A 26,403-nucleotide genomic window follows, 5' to 3' on the forward strand; every position below is an offset into this window, starting at 1 on the left:
TCTTTTCTTTCTTTCTCTCTCTCTCACTCTCTCTGTTCATTTCTTTCTTTCTTCTCTCTCTCTCTCTGTGTTTCTGTATGTCTATGCCAGTTCTCTCTCTCTCTCTCTTTCTCTCTATTTGTTTCTGTCTGTTTTTGTCTCTAGCTTTCTTTCATACTCTCTTTTTCATTTCTTTAATTTCTGTCTTTCATTGTTTCATTCTTTCTTTCTTTCTTTCTTTCTTTCTTTCTTTCTTTCTTTCTTTCTTTCACACTCTCTCTCTGTTAGTTTGTTTGTTTCTTTCTCTCTTTCACTCTCTCTCTCTGTTAGTTAGTTTGTTTGTTTGTTTGTTTGTTTCACTCTTTCACTCTCTCTCTGTTAGTTAGTTTGTTTGTTTCTCTATTTGTGTGTATGTGTGTGTCTGTATGTCTATGCCAATTTTCCTCTCTCTTCCTCTCTACCTCTCTCTCTTTATTTGTTTCTGTTTGTTTTTGTCTCTACCACTTTTTTAGTTAGTTAGTTTGTTTCATTCTCTCTTTTTCTTTCTTTCTCTCTCTCACACTCTCTCTGTTCATTTCTTTCTTTCTTCTCTCTCTCTCTTTATTTGTTTCTGTTTGTTTTTGTCTCTCTACCTCTTTCTTAGTTAATTTGTTTCATTCTCTTTCTTTTTCTTTCTTCACTCTCTCTGTTCATTCTTTCTTTATTTCTTTTCTCTCTCCCTCTCTCTCTCTCTGCGTGTGTGTGTGTGTGTGTGTGTGTGTGTGTGTGTGTGTGTGTGTGTAGTTTGACAGGTTTAATCTTCAGTCTTCAGGTTTCACTGGACTGAGTCGTTGTCGTAAATGTCTGGAAGGAGAAGAAACAACAGATCAGAGGGAACGCATCATTCGTTCATTCTTCATAAAACACCAAATAAAGAAATAAAGACATTAAACATGAATTCTAAGACTGATTTTCAGATGTGGATTTAAAATTCAAACTGAGAGTTGAGTGTCAACAATTACTCCTCATAAAAAAGAACAGCAGCAATAATTACATGAACTCACACTGGTTTCCCAACACAACTTTAACTTATTACTATATTACTAGTAACTTATTACTATTATTTTTTAAAGCACCATTCATACATAGGATTAAAACAAAAATATAAGCAAAAATATAAGCAAATGCAAGAATTTGTCTAGTAAAAATTACATTATAAAAGAAAGAAAAAAAAAAAAGGTATGTAGCCAAAGATTACGCACCATCAAAATGGTCGACATCGTCGTAAATGTCTCCTTCCCTGTAAAGAAACACTGAGGCTGTTCAACTGTTTCTATTAAAAATCTGTTACAAAAAGTGAGTCAGCATGAAGTGAAAATGGAATTGGTAACACTTTACAATAAGGGTCACTAAGTTAAGGGTTAGTTAATGCTTAATAAGCATTAACTAACCCTTAATTAACAGTTAACTAATGTGTCTGGTAATCATTTACTAATCGTGTTCATGTTAACTAAGATGTTGATTTATACATTATGTAATAGTCATCTTTATAAACGATTAAATAATGTATAAATTAATACCTTACTTAACATGAACACCATTAGGAAATTACACATTAATTAACTGTTAATTACCTTAACTTAGTGACCCTTATTGTAAAGTGTTACCATGGAATTTACCACTATAGTGTAGTTATGGATGACAACAAAGTGTATTATAAATTACATTTAAGACTGTGTGTATAGATACACATGTAGATACAGGTGGTTGTGTATCTGTGTAGATATGTGTATATGTGAATGGGTGTATATACAGAGTGTGTATATGTGTACGACATTGGTGTATACTGTATATTAGCAGCCTATGTCTGTACTATATTTAGGAGTTTGTGTATGTGTTTGTATGTGTATACTATTTATTTACTTATTTATTTTGTGTTGTATCACTGGGTGACTCACTTCATTACTACATTATTACATCGTTACATCATTATACAAATAATATACTAAACATAAATTCTTATGATGACAATAAAACAGTATTAAACAAGATATTTCGTTTAATTTACTGGATAAAGAGACAAAATTAAACATCTGACATTAAAAAGTCAAATATGAACCTTGGAAACCAACTGATGAGGATTCACATCATATATTACATGACATTATATATTCACTTACATCATTACATTACATTATATATTTACTTACATCATTACATTACATTATATATTTACTTACATCTGAAGCAGCAGAGATCTGGACACATATCCAACTGTGAGGAGTGAGACAAGATACACACTTAAAACACTGTAAAACAATCCATTTATAGTGCTAAAATAATCCAGCTGTTATTAAATGTTTTATGAATGATCTCATCTGAGATCTGAGAACATGAAGCAGTTGGTTTTGAGGCTTTTGAGGAACTTCCACTTAAAACCAGAAGTTTCTATGCTGTGTTGACACAAACAGCAGTGAACAGTTCAGTCAAAGTTCATTAGTTGCTCTGATGTCTTAAAATAATGGAAGATAATAATTTTCATCAGTAAATGTCTCATGTTGACAAGCGTTTATCAGCTGAATCCACTGTTTGATGAACTCCAGTGTTATTTACTGTTGAGGTTTTCAGTGTCAGTTGATGTATTTTGTTGTTTGTTGTTTGTAGAGTGTTGTATCAGGTTTAAACTGGACACTACTTCTCATCATGGTTTTCATTCTTTTCCTTTTTCTCTCTCACACCCACACATAACAAGCCTCTGTCCTGTAACTGTATTTAAAACAAGAAGAAAACTCACTATCGACTTCCGAAGCATGCCGAATCCCAAAATACCCATACACATAAACGGAAACCCCATCACCACCACTGACTCTTTCAAATTCCTCGGAACATACATTAGCAATAACCTGAAGTGGAAAACTAACACTGAACACATCATTGCAAAAGCTCAACGACGACTTTACTCCCTTAGGCAGCTTAAAAAATACCGGATCAAACATCGACTTCTCATTCTGTTCTACTCAGCCATCACTGAGTCCATCATCACATCTTCTATTACAGTATGGTACGGCAGCACGGAGAGTCAAACAGGGAAAAAACCTACAGCGGATTGTTAACAAGGCATCCAAAGTCATAGGCAACCCACTCCGCTCAGTTGGATTATAAAGCGAGCAAAGAAGATCATCTCCGACCCCTCACATCCTGCTCATCACCTCACACTACTGGCATGCATACCATTCACCTAATGTATGTGGCTGTGTGTAATATGTTTCTGCTATTGTATCACTGTATTGTTTCACGATAATATGTGGAGTGTCTGCTGCTGTCCATGTATGTATTTAGTTGCAGAGTTTAATATACTGTACCGAAAACAAATTCCACCGGCCTTGGTCATGTGGCTAATAAACAATCTATCTATCTATCTATCTATCTATCTATCTATCTATCTATCTATCTATCTATCTATCTATCTATCTACCTAAGAAGGAAGAGTTTCTGGAGAGCTAACTAAGATGCAATGCATATGTTGACAACTTTAAAATGCTGCTTACATGTATGTCAATAAATCAGTATTAATATTCCAATAATTTATGAAAAATATAACTCTCTAAATGGGGACAGTTTGCATAATGAGTACGTTTACTTTGATACTCTAAGTACATTTTGCTGCCAACACTTTTGTACTTTTACTTAAGTAAGATTTTGAATGCAGGACTTTTACTTGTAATGGAGTATCTTTACATTGTTGTATTGTTACTTTTACTGAAGTAAAAGATCTCAGTACTTCTTCCACCACTGCAACAAAGTTCATCATCTCCAGAACAGAAATACAGAGACATATAAATTTGCGTATACTTGCTGCAACTTGGTGTTGTTTGTTTATTTAAAACACTAAAGAGGTAACTATAACCTGGGCAAACCGGAAATATCGGAGACAAAAACTCAGAGAGGAAGGGAATATGAGGATTTAGTAACGGTTTGATCTCGTAAAAACAGTTCAGTTTCCTCTCAGAGGAGACGACAGCAAGTAACCAGAAAAGGAAATGGAGATGCTTTTCCACAAGGCAACACAACCGATCATGTGATATTTCAGACCAATAACAGACGGTCACACAGTGGCAGCTGGTGTGTGAAGAACTCAACTAGTCCAGCCAGCGAACCGGTTCACACTGCCGGGTCTGAAACCAGCGTGCCGCTAACGTTTTCTTTTGTCTGTACAAACCTGCTGAAAGTAGTTTCTGCAGCAAGGTCACTGTGGCCTTTTCACAGGAACATGAGAGTGTGAAGGGAAACGTGAATCTTAAAACGTCTGGGAGTCAAGCAATCGCCCCAAACCTGAACACACACTTAAAAAACAAGCAAAATTCTGTAGAAATCTGTACAGGAGCCCGTGAGACACTGATGAAGGTGTGACATTAAAACGTTGCTCTGCTGCTGTTTGCGCTTTGCAAGAGCATGGATTACAGTCATAAATGCCATGAAAGGATTTTCTGCCACTTTCTGTCTTTTTGATGTTTAGTAGTTGTGTTTCTCTTCATGATCTGTATCAATCTGCCAACAGCTGATCTCTGACACAAGAGGGCGATGTCTTCATACTGGATGTTGACGGTGTGTTTTACTGTAAAAGACACATGGACTTACAGCCCACTAGGTGTTCCAGTTAGATTTTCATCTCTTACATTAGATGTCATTTATATTTAGATTTAGAAAACCCTCTTTGTTATCCAGAATGTCTTACAGAGAGCAGGAAGGGTTCAGGTCAGGACAGAGCATGAATCCTCTTCACTAACTGTGTGCAATGAATGGAAATCTGCCTGACAGCACTGGTCAAAAACTAAAGCCTCTTGGTGCGTGTCATACATTTGCAAATTGTATGTAAACCTCATTTTGTCAGGTAGGTTAGGATATGTATAGGATAGGTAGACTGTTATGTGTTGATGAGTTGCTATTGTGTGTCTTGTGCTTTGTTTTGCTTCCTTGAGTTTGTGTTACATCATTCTGTTCTATGGTCGATTGTTAGAGTTAGGTCTAGTTAGGCTTATTCTCTGTAAAGTCCTTTGAGACATGCATGTGATAAAGGGCAGTGGTGGAAGAAGTACTGAGATCTTTTACTTAAGTAAAAATAGCAATACAACAATGTAAAGATACTCCATTACAAGTAAAAGTCCTGCATTCAAAATCTTACTTAAAAAGTCATAAGTATTGGCAGCAAAATGTACTTAGAGTATCAAAGTAAACGTACTCATTATGCAAACTGTCCCCATTTAGAGAGTTATATTTTTCATAAATTACTGAAATATTAATACTGATTTATTGACATACATGTACATGTAAGCAGCATTTTAAAGTTGTCAACGTGAAGCTAATCTTAGTAGTGGATAGTCTAATTTATAACAATGCTATTTTGTAGTTATTTAATAAAGATGATCAAATGTTTTAAATATAAAATATTGATCTGAAAAGTAACTAGTAACTATAGCTGTGAAATAAATATAAATATAAATAATATAATATTTCCCTCTAAAATGTAGTGGAGTATAAGTACAAAGTAGCATAAAATGGAAATACTCAAGTAAAGTACAAGTACCTCAAAATTGTACTTAAGTACAGTACTTGAGTAAATGTACTTAGTTACTTTCCAGCACTGATAAAGGGCAGTAGAAATAAATCAACTTGAACTTGTAGGTGAGTCCATGCAAGTTGAGATTGCACCCAATTCACTGACACTTCCAACACAAACCCTCCCAAATTGTTGCAGCTCATCTAAGATCCTTTACAGGAGGAGCAAAGACTTTGAGTTTGTCCGTTCAGACCGGCTGCTGAGGAGACGCAGCAGGTCAGACAGCAGGCGGAGGGTTTCCAGCCTACAGCCTCAGATCAGATCAGAGGTTGCAGCCTGGTGGATCACGGCTGAAGCAGCTGCGGTGATGGAGGGACTGTTTGCTTGCTCAGAACTCTTTTCCAGGGCTTGTTTGTGCCACAACTTGACTTGTACAAATGCTCTTATTATCAATACTAATAAGACAGAGGGGATTATTCTTGGTCTTCCTCCTGATTGTCAGCTGCCTCCAGTGACAATTCACAATGTAGAAATTAAACGTCTCTTCATACAAATACCTGGGTGTTATGACAGATGCCACCCTATCATGGACTCCTCATACAGAATTTACTTGTAAGAAGATACAGCAGCGCATTTACTTTCTTCGTAGACTCAGATCTTTCGGAGCCAGTAGCCAGATTATTTTCCTGTTCTGTGTCATGCTGTACTGTAGCACGGCCTGGTTCAGCTGTCTATCTGTGAAACTTAAAACTAAACTATATAATCAAACCCAGATTTGTGCGAGGATTATTGGCCAACCTGTGGCACACTCCTTTCAAGCAGCTCACAACAAGAGCGTGCTCAGACTTGCTAACAGTGTCTCTTCTGACTCCTCGCATGTTTTAAACAGAGAATACCAACTTCTGCCTTCCAATAGGCGATTTAGAGTCCCTCAATTTAAACGCAACAGACTGAAGAATTCTTTTATACATCAGTCTATCCTGTTGCTGAACCAACTAATGTGATATGTATGATTATCATGATTGTTTCATGTGTTTTGTACGTCTATGAAAAGTGTCATATGTGTAACTGTATGTTTAATCTGTGTGTTAATCTCTTGAACGGAATTGCCTAAGGATGCAAAACGAATTTCAGTGTAAATTGACAATAAAGTTGTATCGTATCGTACAAATTTCCTAGTGAGTAAGACGAAAACTTTGTTCTTATCTCAAGCAACTGAGGTGCAAGAAATGATCGCCCTCACAACACAATCTTAGTGTGTCTGGAGCTCAGTGTCTTGACCGGACACATGGCTGCTGCTGGAATCAAACCTGTGAGCTTCTGCTTACATGAAAACCAGGCAAAACTTTACACCTCCATTAGTCAATCCTCATCTCTCAGACAGGCAGTATTGCCCAGCTCACTCATCCTAAAAAGCTGCTCATGTATAAACTGGTTAAAGGAACATGAGGCTGCAGACAGAAGTTAACCTACATTTCCCATACTGGTTGCGGCAGAGAGCTTTCTTGTCACTGGTGAGCTGGATGACGTCCAGGATTTCTCCCTGAGCCACGGACAGGTCCTTCCCCCCCAGCTTCTTGATGACGCCGTTGGGATCGACCATCATGGTGTACAGGACGGCCAGCGGCCCTTCGAACTGGAGACAACCGGGACATTAAATTATTTAAAGAAGAGTCTTATCTGGAGAGACTTACAGTCAGTGAACAGGGAGGAGTTCAGTGTTGATGGACACATGCTGGCTGTTAGGGGGATCAGTCCTGTGACTTTGACATCACAGGACAGTCTGTCTGACCAAGCCCAGAGTTTCGGTACTTGAAGAAAATCATAACTACTCGCACAAAATGACAGTAAAAATCATTATTCTATATCATTAAAGTTATTTTAAATCTTTGCACCTAACAAAATGCGGTAACATTTATAAAACTCATGTTGTCAGAGGTTTCAGTAGTGGATATGTGAATATTTAATTATATATGTGTGTGAGAGGTAAAATGTGTGTATGTGCAAGGTTTGAATTATGTCCCATATGGGAAGTCATAAGATTAAGTACACAATAATGTAAGTATGTAAGTAATTGTACACTTTGTATTTAGACTGTGTTGTTACACTCTTGTAAGTACATGATGTATTGGGCAGATTTTCATTCAGTACTTACATAGTATTACCAAGTACATTGTTATAATAAATAGTAACATTTTTGCCAACTAAACTGTCTGCATTTCTGGAATACTGATCAATAAAAATCAAAATTCATCAATAAAAATCAATAAAAGTCTTTCTAATAATGGATATACAGTACAGTGCAAAAGTCTTAGGCACCCTAGATTTTTTATATACATTTTGTCTTCTGCATTAGTGTGTCAGTAGAATGATAATTAGAAACTTTTCATTTTATTATTTTTGGAAGCATCTTCGCTTCATGTTTTTTTCTGAGAGTTTTGCACAGTAGTGTATAGAGAAGTGGAACCGTTATAGAAAGAAACATTTGTTTTTAGCCTTACTGGTAAAACCTCCACTGGTAAAGAGCCATCGTCAATAAGTTTCAGTTTTACTTCATGTCTCTCTAAGTTCTGTTAACAAAATCAATCAAAGGGTTTTAGAAAGGAGCTGCTAAACACTTTGCATGAGAAATATTTACCTTAAACTTCTTTTTCAGCTCCTTCTCCAGTTTTGGATCTATGCTGGAACAAAATGGCGATGATTTATTCATTTATTGGCAAAAGCAAAACCACAAAGCAGCTTAAAGCTAATCCATCTATCAACAACACACACTTTCCCCAGTTTCCTCCCAGAGAATTAACAAAGTAAGTAAAAGTAAATAAATTCTATCCCTAGCCTACAATATCAATCAATAATTTCCGGTTCCCGCTCCTTTTCAGTGAAGCAGATCTGGACAGATACCTGATTTCAGGAGGCGGAGGGGGAAAATCGTCAGATATTGGCTGAACATCATCATAATCATCTGAGAGGAGAAAAAAGTTGCATATTACATATTTTCAACTTGAAATGATTGTGTAATTATGTGTAACCATTATGCTTTGGTTATTATCAAAGTTATTATGATAAGATAAAATTAAAGCTAAGATGAAAGGTAAGTGTTAAAAAACATTGTCACAAACTGGAAAAAAGAGACTTTCTGAAAAAAAATGAAACTGAACTGAAACTGTTTTGTGTACTTGTAAAACTAAAAAAAAATTAAAAAAAAATGCTGAAATGTTTTTAGTTTTAGTCTCTTTGTTTATATGGAGGGTACAAAATAAAGTGAATCTTTGGTGAAGAATTTTAAAGTGGTCCCAACTTTAAGTTAGTGGAGCATGTAATGAAAAATTGATGTAAATAAAATGGAAAAATTATGTATAATTCACTGTTTGTATTAGACAGGTATTGTGTAATACCTGATCTAAAATTCTATCACTATACCAATATATACACTTATAAAAATTACCAGCCCCACCAAAAATAGTAAATCTAGAACTGAAACTAAAGAAAAACTAAACTAAAAAATAAAAACTGAACTAAAACAGCCAAACCCACGCTGAAAACAAACTAAAACTAAACTGAAACTTAAATAAAGATTGGAAACCTTACAAAAATCTAAAATCCCAAACTATAACAACCCTGATTTGAATTTATAAACTGTTATATTGAGGGCTTGGAGCCAAAGGGGCGTAAGTGCGTTTACAGGGGAGCCAAAACAAATTTTGATCAAACTTGGATCAGCTGCCGTTAACACATACTAAGCACAATATTTTAACTTTTTGTGTTATCAGATTGAGCATTACTGTAAAAACAAAACAATACTGCTACAGTTTAAGTTGAATTATATTTGTTAACTTTTTTTTTAAATGGCAAAAGAGTGAAATACGCCTTTTTGGCACAAACATTGTCCCAATACAGCCATGCAGAATATGGGTGTATGTAAGTAAACAATTGTAAAACACATTAATATTAATACAAATCTAGCAATTACACTTCAATCAACACTGAAATATAAAACAAGATCAGAATGAATATCTTTATCTTGAAGTAATGCTCAGCAACCAAGGCCAACCAAGGCCTTTAAAACTGTAGGCTACATGGAACATATCAAATTGATTGATAATTTTTTTCTGTTAAAAACTTTTAATAAACCTTTTTAATAAACCTAAATAAAGACATAATAAACTACTTTTGATTCTAAACTACTACTTTTCAAAGACCTGTAAAACTCCTCATAACACTGAGGGAGAACTTCAGCTACCAGCAGTCTGACTATCAGAGCTCATCTTGACCAGTTCACACTCCTAATAAAATAACATTTTGAATCTATAGGCCTAAGTATTTAATGGGAATATTAACATATTTACATTCATCTAATATTGACCTAGAATATGAATTAGGATATGAATAGGATACTAAAAATGATGTGATCATGCTGCCATGCTAGCCATGCCAGCATGCATTTTGAGCTGACCTAAGTGCTGTTAGCATCCTCTACCCACAATGCTTGTTCAGTGTCAAAAGTGGGGTTTTGCTTGGTGTCAAAAGGGCATAAGTGCAGTTACGAACTTTTGGCAGCAAACAAAACCCTACTTTTACTGTTACAGCTTTCAGTTTTTGTTTAATTAAAACTTATGGGTCATGATTTCAGTTGTGTCCTTTTGGCACTGAAAAGATCTCTCTGAGACCTTTCAATTGATACACTATAATACTCATATTCGCCCCAAAATCGCACTTACGCCCCTTTGGCTCCAAGCCCTCGATATAATATAGTATAAGCAGCTTTGTCCGTATTGCACTGCACACTGCAGAGATGCAGTGAAGTAAATACTGAGATCTTCCTAAATCGAAGCGACAGAGGTGTTGAAGCTGCGGTGTCACTCACCTTCTTCCTCCTGAGCCAAACTGCAGAAAAGAGGAAACACAAACCAACACATCAGTCAACATGGAGGAAACCAAGAGAAGCAATGCAACCAGGCAATAAATACAGTTTACAGGCGGACTGTCGCTCAGTGATTCTCAACCTTTTTCATATCAAGGACCCCTAATTTAGTCCACATTAGAGCCACGGACCCCCACATGATCTGATTTTGTCTCTTGGACCCAAATCTGAGAATATATTTATTGTCAGATATGATTTTGTCCAGAATCCCATGACTGTCTGTATGGTAGGCAGAGAGATAACAGAGAAACTATGATCAAAACAGTCATTCTTCTACATTCTCTGATGGTATTCTTCTTGTAAATGAAATAATGGTGAAGTTTAACAATTTATCAATTTGCTCAAGGACCCCTGGTGGTCCCTGGAACCCATGTTGAGAACCACTGGTGTAGCTCATCATAAGTGAGCTGATATACTGAATACGACTTTAAACGCTTTGGTAACACTTTACCTGAAGAGCAAGGGTGGAGACAACTAATTACATTTAACTCATGTTTCTGTAAATGACTTGCTTTTTGGTGTACTTGTTCTTTTTTGAGTATTTTTTTTGAGTATTTTGTTTTGAGAATTTCCCCAAGGGGATGAATAAAGTATCTATCTATCTATCTATCTATCTATCTATCTATCTATCTATCTATCTATCTATCTATCTATCTATCTATCTTTTAAAGTCAGTAATGTTACTTTTACTTAAATACATTTTTACTGCAGTATTGTACTTCACTACATTTTAACTCCCACCCATCACAGAACAGATTGTGTGTCTCTCCATCAGCAGCAGAAACTGGATCAACTGTAAACTGACAAACTGTGGATCCATTCACAGTGAGAAGAGGAATCTGACTTTACTTTGTTTCTGCACTTTATTTTGTCATTTCTAATGTTTCCAGTGAAAAGAATCCAGTCTGAACTCTGTCCTCTCTCCTTTTAGAAAAACACAGAAAAGATCACAGCTGACAACGTTCTCTGTTCTATAGAGGAACTCAGGAACTTTCACTCTGAGGATATTTTAAATCAGACACTTTTTACATCACCAAAGATCAGCCAATAGCAGATGGCAATTTCAGGTGTTAGACTATACACAGATTTAGGTTTAGGATGTGGTTACTCTTTAAGGTTAAGTTTAGTTTAGTGTTGGGTTTAGGGTTAGAAGGAGGATTAGGTTTCGGTAAGGAGTTGAGGGATGAATGTAGTTGATGGAAGTATAGCAATACAAACATGTGTGTGTGTGTGTGTGTGGATGTGTGTGTGTATAACCTGGTGTGTGTTTGTGTGTGTTTCGAGGTATACATGTTCTACCTGTCTGTGCGATCGGAGGAATCCATGTAGGTGATGTTTCTGGCCAGCGGCGGGTCGGGCGGCGGCGGGGGTAACGGCGACGGGTCGATTCCTCTGGCCTGCAGCACTTTGCGCTTCACCGCCTCATAGTCGATGTCCACACAGGTGTTGCTGATGTAGCCGTCTGCATGGCAACGCAAGGACAAGGAGACACACTGTGGCTTCAATATGATGTGGGATACAGAGTTTTGTTTTTTTATAGGATATGATGGATAAGCAGGGATAGGGTGCTAGGGTGGCTGACATGGATAGGGATTTTATAGTAGGACTAGGTTGTAAAGCATGGAGGATAAAATGTAGTTTAGGGTGTGTGTGTGTGTGTGTGTGTGTGTGTGTGTGTTTTGAAGGGATTTAGATTGTAAGTCTATTGTCTGATCCACACTCCGGAGAAGAAGGTGGCGGTAATGCACCAATAAGCTGAATGCCAACCGCCGTAAAACAAGAAGAAGAAGAAGAAGTCAATATGATGTGCAATATTTTTAGGCAGATTTTTGTCTGTGTGACACGGTCAAGGATGCTGCAGTACTGCACCAAAATATATATTAAACACAAAAAAACATGCATGTCTGGCCCCATATCTTAAAACCTGTGGTGTTTTTGTTCTTTCTTGTTTTTATCTCTCTTTATGTCTGCTAATATCTGTAAAGCACTTTGTGATGAAGCTGAGGGTGTGATCACACCTACAGTTCATTGTCATTGTGATGAAGCTGAGGGTGTGATCACACCTACAGTTCATCGTCATTGATCTGAACCAGAGTGCAAAAGTTCACTTTGTTTGTATTTTTGTATTTGGTCCGTTTAGGTTCACACTGACCAACTACAACCAAAGTTGGGCTTGGAAACAAAAGTCACAAGTAGCTTGTTTATTGAACAGAGTTTTAGTAACCTGTCATCCGGCCAGGTTAGAGACTGTGGAGGCAGGGGGAGTTGACTCCAGTTCCTGTAACTTAGCATGATGGACTTGTTTGTCTCTTCTTCTCTGGTGTTCAGTTAGACCTAGGCCTGTCAGAACCTGTTTTGCCAAGGTCAGTGGTGGAATGTAACTAAGTGCATTTACTCAAGTACTGTACTTAAGTATAATTTAGAGGTACTTGTACTTTACTTGAGTATTTTCATTTCATGCTACTTTATACTTGATATGATATACAGTACTGTGCAAAAGTCTTAGGCACCCTAGATTTTTCATATACATTTCTTAGAGGTCTTAGATGTTTATTTGTTTTCTGCATTAGTGTGTCAGTAGACTGCTGTTTATTGTAATTTTTTGATATTCAGAAACTTTTCATTTCATTAGTTTTGAAAGCATCTTTGCTTTATGGATTTCTTTGACATATGCCTAAGACTTTTGCACAGTACTGTATATGATTCTGAAATGGGCCATTCTGCATAATGACTACTTTTACTTTTGCTACTTTAAGTATATTTTGATGCTAATACTTTTGTACTTTGACTTAAATAAGAATTTGACTGCAGAACATTCACAAAGTATTTTTACACTGTGTTATTGCTACTTTTACTTAAGTCAAAGATCTGAATACTTCTTCCACCACTGGCCATGGTGGCTCCGAGCTTCATTACGGGTTTCTCATTAGGGAGAGAGTTAGAAGTGGCATATTCTTTACACATGCTGAATTTAACTGGACAGTGAGACTCACAGGTGCCAGTCAGCGAGCGGGCGAGCCACCTGCCCCCGGGGTTGTTCTTCACCCGGAGGATCTCCACGCTCTCTCCCTGCCGCACGCTGAGGTCCAGCTTCCCTCCCTGCCAGTCGTGTCGGACCTTCGCCGTGTGAAGAACCTCCACCTCCCCCTGCAGCTGCAGAACGGCAGGAAACAAGCTGTGTAAGCCAGGTGTTTCTCAACATGGGGTCCGGGGACCAGCAGGGGTCCTTGAGGGGGTTCCAGGGGGTCCCCAGCAAATTGATGAATTGTTAAACTTCAGCATTATTTCATTTACAAGAAGTTAACACAATTAGAGAATGTAGAAGAATGACTGTTTTGATCATAGTTTCACTGTTATCTCTCTACCTACAATACAGATAGTCATGGGATTCTGGACAAAATCATATCTAACAATAAAAATATTCTCAGATTTGAGTCTGAGAGGCAAAATCTCATCAAATGGGGGGTCCGTGGCTCTAATGTGGACTAAATTAGGGGTCCTTGATATGAAAAAGGTTGAGAATCACTGGTGTAAGCTGTGAGCTAACTGGACAATTTACACAAATGAATGAGATGCAGATTGGAGCTTTAGTTTCCAAACATTTCTCAGAGGCAGAGCTGCTCTGGAGGCAGAAATAATCTGACTGGTTGAGTTAAACCTCAGTGGGCGGAGCCAAAGAACCTCAGTTTATCAAGTTAGCTAACTGGCAAACTTGAGTGGCAAAGAAGGAACTCTGGTGAAAATATAAATTAAAATATAAATGGCAATGACTTTTTTTTTTCATTCCTTCATGACCACGGTATTCTTGATGTTGGAAGGTCAGCAGCTAGCTAACTAGCTAACCTAGATAACTTAGTATGGTAGATTGTATTTTTTCAGTTAGCAGCAGAGCGCTAGGCTTCATAATATTAGCTTCCTCCTCTCTTACCTCTTGTCTTTTGTCTCTTGTTACTTAGCTAGAAAAACTGTGACACTTTGGCTCCGCCCACTGAGGTTTAACTCAACCAATCAGATTATTTCTGCCTCCAGAGCAGCTCCACCTCCAAGAAATATTTCCATAACTAAAACTCCGATCTGCAAATGAGACTCCTGTTGTGTGAGCTGGTGTGTTTCCCTTAACTACCACTGCATCTAAACAGTAACAGTGGTATTTTGTATGTATTTTGTATGTTTCCTCTGAAGGAGCCGGACCTCAGAGTGTTTCCGGTTGGACGGATGTTGCGGTTCTCTACCTGGAAGTTCTTCCTCAGCTCGTTCTCTCTTTTCTGACGTTCCTTCTGACGTTCCTTCTGATCTTTCTTCTCCTGCTCCTGCTGTCTCTTCACTTCCTTCTGGGTTTTCTTTTCATTGTGACTCCGGTTCAAGTCCACTTGGTCCCTTTAAAGTCACAATGAAATAAAAAATGACTTTTTCACCTAGTAAACCAATTCTCCATATCATAACATACACCTGTTTACCAATAAACAGCAAAAACATACACTGTTTGGACTCATTGTTAGCAGCAAGAGGCAACAGAGCTCGCTGTTTCAACTGACAGCTGAGTCTGGAGCCAATATTGTCTGTGGGTCCAAGTATGAAGTACGTATGAAGAGCCTCATTATAGGTCCAAAATCGACAAACATGTCCCTTAAATACAGATACTGCAGTGGGCTGCATGCTGGGAAGGTTTGGCAACCCTTGGCTAAAGGGTAAAGGCAGAAATGTCTATACTTACTCATCAATACAGTCATAAACTTCATCGCTGCCCTGCAAGAGAAAGGCGACAGAGAGGGTTAATTTACACTGAACAAAATGAAAAATGTTCACTGATAGGATTCTTGGGTTAAGTTCAGGTTTAGTTTCTCCTGATGGGTCATATGTGTTATTATTATTATTATTATTATTATTATTATTATTATTAGTAGTAGTAGTATTCTCTCCTCACCGCCTCCATACACTGTGAACTGTTGTCGCTCCAGGAGTCTGTGGATGAATTAGAGATAAGTCAAGTCACAGGAAGATTGAAACAGGAAAGAAAGAGATTCACAACAACATGAGATTTCCTAAAATTTAAAAAAAGGGACACGTTCTCATGCAAAATGATTGATAGCACAAAATTTAAGGAGATGATTGTACTTTTAAAGGAATCTTTGGATAATAAAACAGACAGGATCCTCTATATATTTGAAGGATATTGAATGATTAACTTGAGGTAATGCTTTTCTGGCATTTTGGTAACTAACTCCTAACTAATTATGTCAGTCAAGAAGCAGCTCAAACAGGAACTGGTAGAGATACTGGAGATGAAAGTGTGAAAACAACATGGCAAAACACAGAATTTGGTGGATTTGTAAGAAGCAAAGCAGCAGCACGGTGCCGTCGCTCTCACCGTGCTGCTCAAAGCTGCCGATGTCGTCGTACGTGTCTTGGTTGTCTTCAATTTGCCTGCAGATGCAGAAAATCAAGAAAATTAAACAAATTAAACACATTTTTCCCATTTGTTATTCAGCAATGAGTGTATTTTCCCAGTAAGTGTTTCCTTATATCTGCTCTGAAAATAGGAAATGCTTCAACAAAAGAAAGAAAGAAAGAAAGAAAGAAAGAAAGAAAGAAAGAAAGAAAGAAAGAGACAACCAACTAACAAAAAAAGCATTGATTTAATACTATTTCAACATCATTTACTTTGAAATACCAATCTATTATCCTGATGATTTCTTCACCATAAAACCTTCTGTGTTTTCACTCACGACCAAATGAAGAGTTTTGTTCCAAAATGAAAAAAAGACATCAAATGACTCTGAACATGAAAATAAAACTGACTAAGGAGTGTGATTTATTTTTTTAAGGTATCTTCAGGTATTAACTTGCAGAATTGTGACATTTTAGAAAGTGTAATCGTCTGTATTTCTGAAATGTTGAGTGATGAACAGTATGGATTTGCAGATGTAACTCTAGTCTAGTATAGTATAGTATTGTAATCTGAGTAAATCTTGACAATAACGCAGTAATTGGCTATATTTATGCAAAAATAAGGATTTTAACAGTGTCTCCTGGACAGTGGGCCCGTGTGATGACACATAAGTGTAATAAATAAAATAAATGTTGCCAATTACTGTGTCTATCAAGATCTACTCTCTCTACTCTAAGTGCCTTAAGTTTATGTACTATGACAATGGTTGTAGTTGATTTTTCAAATGTAATTTCACACATTTCTGCCTGCCTGCTGTCTTTACATCATGAGAACTGCAATGAAAATACATTTCTGACTTTCCTGTGGCATGCTGAATGCTTTTATTTATGCTGAATGTGTCTTTGAAGTTACATAATAAATCAAATCAAATCAGCATTTCCTTTCCTCTAACATCCAAGACAGATTCTGTCCTTATCCTGTAGTTAGTTGACTTGGGTTCTGGTGACTTGGGACTTGACTCTGACTTGTACTCTGATGACTTGAAAAGGTTTCTAAAGTCTTGACTTGAGATCTTGTGTTTGTGTAAATGACTTAGATTGAAAGTGATGAGATTTGTTCCAGCAGACGACTGAATTTAAATTCTGTTTTCTGAATTTGTATGGAATGATTGAATTTATTGAAGTTGAAACTATAGAAATCAAACTCATGATGCTCTTACCAAGTTTTTATCCTATTAAAACCATATTGCAATGAAAAGTCCTAGATATTTAGTTTTTTTTAAGATATTAAATTGATACTGGACTCTTGATTTGTTCTGACTTGACTTGCTGTTCTACATTTAGACTTGAGACTTGACATTAATGACATGGGCTTGACTTGGACTTGACTTGATAATCTACATTTAGACTTGGGACTTGATTTGAGACTTGAGCCCCCAGATTTGAGCCTGACTTGGGACTTGAGGGAAACTGACTTGGTCTCGTCTCTGGTTCTATCAGATCCTGTGGACTGGTTAATACTCACACAGAGGCGGGCTGGTGCGGCAGGATGCTGGGTTTGTTGGGACGTTGTGGCAGACCTGGAGGATTCATTAGTCCAGGTCCGAGAGGGCTGGCTAACCCGGGTCTCGGAAGATTCATTAGTCCAGGTCCTGGAGGACTGACTAGTCCAGGAAAAGACAGTCTGCTGCCTCCAGAGCCTGAAGAACCTGAGGAGGAACCAGACAGATCTTTCTATCTTAAGAGTTTTATTCCCAAATGAGATAAATGGCACCTACTCTGTAACTTTATCTCCAATATGCTCTATTTGTTCTATTTTGTTGTTCTCTAATCAAGAGACATAGAGTTATGAGCCATCTTAAAACCTCTGCTTATGAAATACTTATTGAGGATAGAGGCATCTGTGTTTTGGAAATATTGACTGATGCATTACAGGTTGCAGACTTGTTAAGAAATGGATTTATAGAATATAGAATCAAACCCTTCTTTTCTTTGATCCTTTGATTCTTTTGTATCCATTTACTGACTCTTTTCATCAGGATGATTTTCAGTGAGTGCAACATTACAATAAGCAACCAATAGTAAAAGTGCAAAAGAAGTCCTCACTGTCTCTGAAGACAGCAGACGTTACTGAAACATTTTCATCTTGGAAAATAGATGTGGACACCTTTAAAAAGCAGCTCAAAACCCATTTGTTTAGACTTGCCTTTGTGTAATTTTTTTTTTTTTTTTTTTTACTGTGTTTTTTTTTTGTTTTTTGTCTGTTTTTATTGCGCTTTATGTCTGTATGTATGTTTATGCTTTATTTCCTCTGTGAAGCACTTTGTGACGTCTCTGCTCTCGAAAGGTGCTATATAAATAAAGTTACTTACTTACTAGATTGTAAGGTTTATTGTGAGGTTTTGCCATCATCCAGTGAAGCAGTAAGACAAATAAAATGGTAACGTGTCACAACTGGTGACAGTCGATGACAGGAAACTACAGTTTTTAATCCTCCAGCTACACTGGGTGTTGCTTCCAAATTTACCAGCCAGTTTAAACGTTCTGCCAGCCCAAATAACCTTTACAACAGAAAATAACCTCCATTTGTCGGCTGTTTACCTGCCATTTTTTTGGCCACAATCAAATTTTCCCAGGATGAACACGGGTCTTTATCTGTGATCTTACCCACTTGTTTCTGAGCGTTAACCTCCAGAGAAAGCCTCTCACCTTCGCTCCTCCTCGGAGCAGGCGGCGCTGCTCGAGGCCGGCCGCTCCTCTGGTACGGCTCCAGGTTGACGGTGGGAGGCCGTCTGGGCTTCATGGGCCGGGGCCCCTCATGGGGCAGGGGCCTCCTCAGCGGGGTCACATCCCCCACCGCCCTCTGGCTGGGCAGCTGCCGGGCCGGACCCGGGCCCGGGGCCGGGATGCTTGGTTTGCTGGGAGTGCCGGGGGTGATGGGTTTGGTGGGAGTGCCGGGGATGATGGGTTTGCCGGGAGTGCTGGGAGTGCTGGGAGTGCTGGGAGTGCTGGGGCCCGGCCTGGCGCTTTGCGGTCCCGGGTGCCTCAGCATCATGTTCTGTAGCATCTCTCCTGTCTGCTTGACCCTGCTGGAGTCTGGCGGCGGGGCGGCGGCTCTGAGGCCGGGAGAGGGAGGCGGTCGAGGGCCGGCGGCCTGCGGCAGCGGAGCGGCGGGCGGCCGGGGGGCGGAGGGAGCCCTCGGCCCGGGGAACCTCACCGCGCCCGGTCCGAAGAGAGGCGGAGGAACCGTGGGAGACAGTTTGTGTCGGACCAGGCCGTTCTCCGTCCCAGGGAGGACTCCTCTCCCGAACCCGGGCCGGGGGGATTTTGGGGAGCCGCTGTCCCGGCTGCTGCTGTCGGACGTGTTGGTCCTGCTGTGGAACTTGGCCCTCAGCGCCTTGACGTCAACACTCTCCTCCTGAACACAGAGGAGAAGCTACTGCAGCCGCTCTGCTTCTGAAGCAGGAAGTTAGCAGCACAGCACACAGCAAGACATCCCTCCTACACTCTCTTTCTCACACACACACACACACATACACACATACACACACACACACACACACACTACAAACCTCCAACCCCTACGCTGCAGCTATCTTTGCAAAGCCAGAATACACATCGCAGTTTCCTGGGTGTTTTGATCATTACAGGAACTGGTTGACTCTAAAACTTCTAAGGTAGTAAAGGCAGTACACTTTGGAAAAAAACAAAAAGTTATATGCTAGTTATTTCATCCAGAGTCAGTATATTTTGAGAAGCAGCTAACAATCTAATTGTGAAGTGTGAGGAGCAACAGCCTGCCAGGAATATAGTGATGAATCATTCTTACATTTGTGAACATGAACGTCCTGTAAACGTAAATCTGGTAAATCTGGTGTTAAATGTCTTGAGGCTTAAAATATTTTTGTTCAAAGCAGATAAATCTGCCAACAGGGTGAGAAAGTTTCACTTGTTTCCAACGTAGTTTCACTTACTTCAAGAGTTTCCCTGCAACAAATGACAAAGTCTCGAAATGAGGCAGATCATTCCAAGATAATGTCAGTTTATTGGAGAGAATACCTGAGCTCTGCTGGGACAAAACCAAATCATCTCACTTCAAAAGCAGTTTTTCACTCTTGTTTAAAGAAAAGTAAGCTTGTAAGACTCAATACTTGATAACATGACTTCCTAAGACGGACAGTTTTTGCAAGAGAACAGAGATCTTTGTCAATGATCAGCCTGAAGCTCCACTGTAGTCAGTGAATGGGAGTCTGTTTTGAATGTCTTTTGTGTCAAGAGTGAACGTTGTGTTGTTGTAGAGCCCAAAGCGAGTTTTAGGGTTTTAGAAATTGGGTGCGACACCTACAGTTTGTTTTCTTTGGTCTGAACCAGAGAGGAAAAGTTCACTTTGTCGCATTTTTGTATTTGATTAGTTTAGGTTCAAACTGCCCAATTACAAGCCAACCAGGGCTTCTAAACAAAAGTCACATGACTCACACGTATCTCTCTTATTGGACAGAGCTTTGGTAACCTGTCGTTATGCAGGTTAGAGGTTTTGGCGGCGAGGAAGTCAAAACAAATCCTCAAAACAAGCGCTCCTCGGCCCAGATAGCGAGGAGGCATTTCACCTCTTCTTGACTCTCAGTTGGCCCTTCGCTTCATTTTGTTCTGCTCGGTTTTCCAAGCATGAAGAACTGCTGAATGTCAGATGTCAACATCCGTCTCCTTCTACCCATAATCCCGTGTGTTTTGGGGTGGTTTCCTGTAGTCGGTTGGGTTATGTTCTCACTCCTAAAGGACTGAGACTCTGGATGCTGTTATTTGATGCCACCAGAGTTCAAACCAGAGGTAATTGAACTAAGGGAGGAATTTGAATAAACCGCTTTAACCCTCATCCTACCTCTATATAGAGCTATACTTTTTGTCATATCTCACAGGTGCTTTATTCTATCATTCCAATTTTTCATGAATTTGTCAATCAATTTGTTCCTAATGACTTCATATACTTGTTTTCTGTTTCTGGTTTAATTAGTGCTTTTTAAAAATACCAATGTATTGGGGTCCTGGGGGACCTCAGTCAAAAGCACCCAATTCCGCCTATGTAGTTTTAATAGATGGAACTATTTATTGAGTTCATGTTTGCCATGGGTCCTAATTTAAAGTATCACACACTATCAGGGCGGGGTAGGGGCACTCTGTCAGTCATTGTGAAGGAGACAGACATACAATACATAATTTAACTTTACATCTTTTTTAACTGTAACTTTCCTAAAATAATAATAATATGTTTTGGGGTTTTTTCAGATGCCATTAATTACATAACTAATAATGTTTTGAGAAGAAATAAGTTAACATTTTGCTATGATGGTTGTTTCTTACAGTAGTTTATTCTTGGGGTCCCCAGGGACCCCCAGTCGGTAGTCCTTGTTATGTTATGGTTATGTTAGAAATATGTTGGTAGGATGAGGGTTTAAATAATGTGGTGTGAATGTGCCAAAAGTTATACCATGAGGCCGAGCTGCTCTGGAAGCAGAAATAATCTGATTGGAGTTAAACCTCAGTGGGCGGAGCCAAAGAACCTCAGCTTTTCACACATTTATTTAAGTTAGCTAACTGGCAAACTGGATTGGCAAAGAAGGAACTCTCGGTCAAAATAAGAACAAACCTGTGGAGGCTTGTATTACACAGTGTGAATGAAGCGTGTTTGACTCTGTTACTGACGAAAACAGAAACATATTGATAGTGAAACCATCTGAACACCTGAAGCTGTAACCTTTGTGAAGCCAAAGCGAGGCAGTGATGCTGAGCAGGAAGCGCAGTGCGACCACACTCCTCAGCACCTCACCAGCATCCTGCACCCGTTGCCACGGCAACGACCCTCACCGTCAACTTTGCACCAATAAGCTGCAAGCTCTGCTATAGCGCTAGTTTCTCATACAGTAACATGAGAAACAAAGGAAACAGTCAAAAAGCTCGGGTCTACACCACAACACACACACACACACACACACACACACACACACTGCCTTTGTTCTGCAGCCGCTCGCTGACTGAAAGTGGAACCGTGTGTGCGTGTGTGTGTGTGTGTGTGTGTGTGTGTGTGTGTGTGTATGTGTGTGTGTGTTGCCTCCTTTGACATTTGTCACACTCTCAGATGTTTAAACGGTCTCTCAGCAGGTGGGCTGAAGATCAAACTCTGTCATCAGAATTACATATTTACAGACACAGAATGAGATATTACTTAATTATTTGAAAAATATGGCACTTGTTCTTTAAAATGCTTGCTGGTATGAAATTAAAACTCATTCTGGAATATTCTAAAAGTAAAAAAAATCAGGCCGATATATACTTTTTATTACATATCAGATATCATCCATCTCTGAAAACAGACTGGAAAACCTGACATGACATTTGATTTTCTTTGCTTATTTTCCATTTAATTCTATAGTTATGTTTTTTTTTCTAAATCGATTCTTCATTTAAAGGCAGTAATGTCTCCCAGAGTTTCTCTACCATTGAACAGGTGTGGTGGGTCACACTGCCTTAAAGAGCTGCTGACACTCAAAGAATTTCATCAGTCTGGTTTCAGTGGAGAGTTTTAGTGTCCCATGATTTCCACCCTGATGAGAAGAAAACTCTGGGAAAAAAAACACTGAATACTTGGAATTTTCTGAAAATTATCAAAATAAATGTTATTGAGTTTTGCCACAAAATATCGGCTATTGGCGCCTTCAGTTTAAAAACAGCAGTTATTGATACTGATCTTCAAATCCCCAAATTAAGACCTTTTAAGACCTTTGGCAATAAAACAGTAACATTTTTAGAAGCCATGTGTATTTTAAGTAGAGAGTAATGAATGTCAGTTAACTCTGGAGAAGGAGATGGAGAAGGTAGATAGATACTGAAACACTGAAACACAGCCGGGATAATGAACACACTGTTAGTATCATGGAGTATGTCAATGATTAACTAGTGATAACAGTGTGATATAATGCTTCCTTTCATCAGGCAGCACATCTTTCAACAGTTAATAAGAGCCGAGTTCCCTTTTACTGCAAACATGACGAGTTTTACTGTGGAGTTCAACCATGACCAAACACTCCAACACCAACCAGGAGAGCAGGTTTTGGTATTTTTACATCGATTTACATACACCACAAATGTTTGTATCTGAAACCTAATATACTAACCTAATGTCTGTCAGGTTTAAGAGCAGTTTTCAGAGTTATTTGTCTCACGAGGGAAGCAGACTGAGCGGTAAACCCCAGAGTAAGACAAAAAAAAAAAAAAGCAGCAGAAGAGCCTCACATCTCAGCGAGGTTATTCATAGACACCTTGACTGTCAGAAGGAAATGAGCTGATAACACAGGCGAGACAATGCTGTAAAGAGAGGATACATGTGTGAAACAAGAGCCAGAGTGTGAGAGGTGGCATGGAGCAACTGAACGCTCCAACGGTTGAATATTTGTGGGGGGAAAAAAACACAAAAAAAAACAAGAATTCATGTCAGATTTCTTACCATATTTGCCTTAGAGAGGGTGACTGTTCAGCTGAATCCGAAGCGCTCCATGTCCAGCAGTGTCTGAGTCAGTGTCCCACCTGGCTGATGCTCCTGTACATCCAGCTGCTTGCCCTGCAGTCTAACTAAACTTAACTGCAGATGAGGAAATGCTGGGCGGTTCAGTATGGGCAGCAGAGGGACTCCAGCGTCACGACATGAACGACATCACTGTCCTACTTTTTGGCTTCTTCATTTTATTTTGTTCTTTTCTTTCTTTTAAGGCCATTCGTCTCACCTTATATATTTTTTTTATTATTATTTTCTTTGTTCTCTCTGTGTTTTATCATTTATATGTGTGAGTAAAGCAAAGGGAAGCAAAGTGATGTCATCTCAAATAAAGTGAAGCAAAGTAACTTGGGGTTTCTTTGTCTCAGTGGCGCAATTTGTGTTTTTTTTTTTTTTTTTTTTTTCATTTTCTCTCTGTGTTTTATCATTTATATGTGTGAGTACAGCAACGTGAAGTAAAGCAAAGCAAAGCCATGTCATTTCAAGAAAAGTAAAAGGCAATGTGTTTAAATCTTTGTTATTGAGGAAGCAGTCGTAAAATACAGAGAAAAGAAGAGAAAAGAAAAAACAAAATAAAAACAAAGACATGTATACAACTATCCCCTTAACCCACCTCCCTCCCACCTTCCCGGGACTTTACATCTTGTCACACCGAAGGGGGCCATCAATATTGTACAACTGATCAGTTTGAGTTATCAATGTATTGGAGAAGGAGATGCCAGATCCTGTTGAACTGTTTCAGTTTGTTTAATAGCGAGAACTGTATAGTAAAGGCAATGTAACTTGGGGTTTCTTTGTTTCAATGGCACACATTTTTTTTCATTTTCTTTGTTCTTTCTGTGTTTTATCATTTATATGTGTGAGTACAGCAAAGTGAAGCAAAGCAAAATAATTTCAAGCAAAGGAAGAAAAGTGAAGTAATTTCAAGTAAAGTAAGTCAGTGTAAATCTAAGCCCTGTAAAGTAAAGTAAAGTAAAGCAAAGCAAAGCAAAACCATTCCAAGCAAAGGAAGCAAAACAAAGTGATGTCATTTCAAGAAAAGTAAAGAAAGGAAATGTAAAGAAAAGTAAAGAAAGGCAGTTTGGGGTTTCTTTGTCTCACTGATGCAATGTGTCATCCTTCTCATTTTCTCTCATTTTCTCTCTGTGAAGTAAACCAAAGTCATTTCAAGTCAAGGAAGTCAGAATTGCGTATGCAGAAGAAATGAGGATGTGAATTTATAAAAGAGCCAGAGGCTTTGAAGGAATCCATGACTATTTATTTGGATCAAGTGCTGACGTTAATGTTAATATTGCTGAACATCGACAAAACAATACCAAGCAATCTGTTCTTATTATGAGAAACAAGATCAGTGAAGTTTTCATTTTGGATCAGAACTACAGTATCAGTATTCTAGTTTAAAATTTTAAATATATCTGTAGATCTTCAACACGCAGACAACAAAATGGAGGAAAAATGTTTCAATGAAAACTGGTTTGCTGCTGGACACTTAATAACTCACTGAACAACTTGTTTCAGTGTTTTAATTTTCCAGTTTACCTGAGTAGTTTCACAAAATCAGACTTTGTAAATGAAAGAGTGCAAACTTGGATTTGTAAACATGTTAGACGTTGATATTCCTAGAAAAAAAACAAAAAAAACACAGAGCAGCTGAATTAGATTTGGCCTCATCATGACTTTAAGAAGTTGCTGTAAATGATTTTGATTCATGTGCAGAAAGGAAAACGAAAATACAAGCATAAGCATGAAAAAAAATCCCCTTTGACCCCAAAAAACAGAACTGTGCCCATTCAGAGATTCATATCAGCACAATAAAACAAAAACACAGCAAAGGCATCAAGCCGTCTTCACTTTTATCCACCAACCAAACCACAGCAGCCATTTCCCAGTCCGCCCAGTTCATATCAGTGAGGGCTGATGGTCCGTGGTGGGGGACACGGGCTGCAGCGCTCCTGTCCCTCCAGAGGGGGCGTAGGGGGCGTTTAAAGGGGCGGGGCATGTGACAGCGGGGGCTCCAGTGGGACGTCCTGCTGGGATCTGACCCCACATGACCCCAGGCTGAGGGTTCACACCGTACGCCGGAAACCGCCCGCCGCCCGCCGGGGCCGGGGCCGGGGCCCACGCCGCCGGGCCGCTCGGCCGGGGGGGCCAGGGCGCCAGGGCCGGACCCGCCCACTGGACGCCCCCCACAGGCCCCTGCTGGCCCCACGGCATGCTGGGAGGAGGGGAGTATGGAGAGCCCCCTGCTGGCTGCCCGGGGAAACAGGAGAGGATCTGAAGGGGAGGCAGGGCTTGATGTGGAGATCCTACAGAAATCAGAAGAGAGGTAAAGTGAGTCCTCTGTTCTGGCTGCATAATTACATATTAATACCTGTTTAAACTCTGGAACCCACTGCAATATTCTCTATATATTCCTGCTTATTAGTATTAGTTTTATTATTAATCTCTCTATACTGTCTCCCACAGCTCCCCACCAGTTCAATCAGTCCAGTTCCAACAGAGAAACATGTTCTTACTGTACAGATAAGAATCCTGTTTCTTACATTTCTTACATTTAAATTTTCTTTTGTATTTGTTTCGTAATATTTTATTTTCACTTCCAAGAATATTACAACACATGAACCATAGTAAAAAGTGCATAGGAATGTGCAATAAATGACCTGGCTATGGACACATGTAGAGAGTAAGCAGTAAAACAAAAATACGATTTGATATACCACTTATACTCATTATTTCTTTACACTGTGCCCTTTGTGGTGGTATTATATATGCTGTTCTTAGCAATGTGTGTGTCTGTCTGATGAGTGCAAAGTGAATTGAATTGAATTATGTGCTGCCTCATTAAGAGACTTATTCCCTAACTTCTTCTTCTAATGTTTTATTCTAGTTCTCTTTGTCTTAATTGTGTGTTGTTTTCATGCTGAATGTGACCTACAGGAGCAAACCACCCACACTAATTCAATTTATGTGCAAACTAACTGGGCCAGTAAAACTGATTCTGACTCTGATTCTGAAATAGAGTGCAGAGGCAGA

At 38.9% G+C, this 26,403-nt stretch overlaps 1 protein-coding gene across 2 annotated transcripts; it reads right to left on the bottom strand.

Moving 5' to 3' along the window:
• Positions 1-329: 329 nt before the first annotated feature.
• LOC139648401 (FYN-binding protein 1) lies at positions 330-23,448 on the bottom strand. 2 transcript variants are annotated; one of them, XM_071524514.1, is made up of 16 exons: positions 23,323-23,448; positions 18,534-19,242; positions 17,350-17,533; positions 15,805-15,860; positions 15,361-15,398; positions 15,151-15,182; positions 14,669-14,813; positions 13,430-13,589; positions 11,736-11,898; positions 10,380-10,399; positions 8,417-8,477; positions 8,154-8,196; positions 6,989-7,151; positions 2,199-2,232; positions 1,221-1,258; positions 330-822 (listed from the first exon to the last, which is right to left on the bottom strand). In XM_071524514.1, the coding sequence occupies exons 1-16, from the start codon at positions 23,323-23,325 to the stop codon at positions 794-796; spliced, it is 1,878 nt and encodes a 625-aa protein (XP_071380615.1). In that variant the 5' UTR covers positions 23,326-23,448; the 3' UTR covers positions 330-793. The 2 variants fall into 2 exon arrangements, with proteins under 2 accessions (XP_071380615.1, XP_071380623.1); XM_071524522.1 differs by lacking the exon at positions 10,380-10,399 and adding an exon at positions 10,498-10,502.
• Positions 23,449-26,403: the final 2,955 nt, after the last annotated feature.

Source organism: Centroberyx affinis, unplaced genomic scaffold (assembly GCF_046629955.1).
Source record: "Centroberyx affinis isolate AG114_WGS23_722 - 3 ecotype Tasmania unplaced genomic scaffold, CSIRO-AGI_Caff_v1 ptg000106l_1, whole genome shotgun sequence".
Taxonomy (NCBI): Eukaryota; Metazoa; Chordata; class Actinopteri; order Beryciformes; family Berycidae; genus Centroberyx; species Centroberyx affinis.

Excerpts from the sequence above, each read along its gene's own strand:
- LOC139648401 (XM_071524514.1), bottom strand. Across the intron at positions 15,183-15,360 it reads GTTCACAGTGTATGGAGGCG|GGCAGCGATGAAGTTTATGA; the intron begins GTGAGGAGAGAA and ends TTTCTCTTGCAG. Across the intron at positions 823-1,220 it reads CGATGTCGACCATTTTGATG|ACATTTACGACAACGACTCA; the intron begins GTGCGTAATCTT and ends TTCTCCTTCCAG.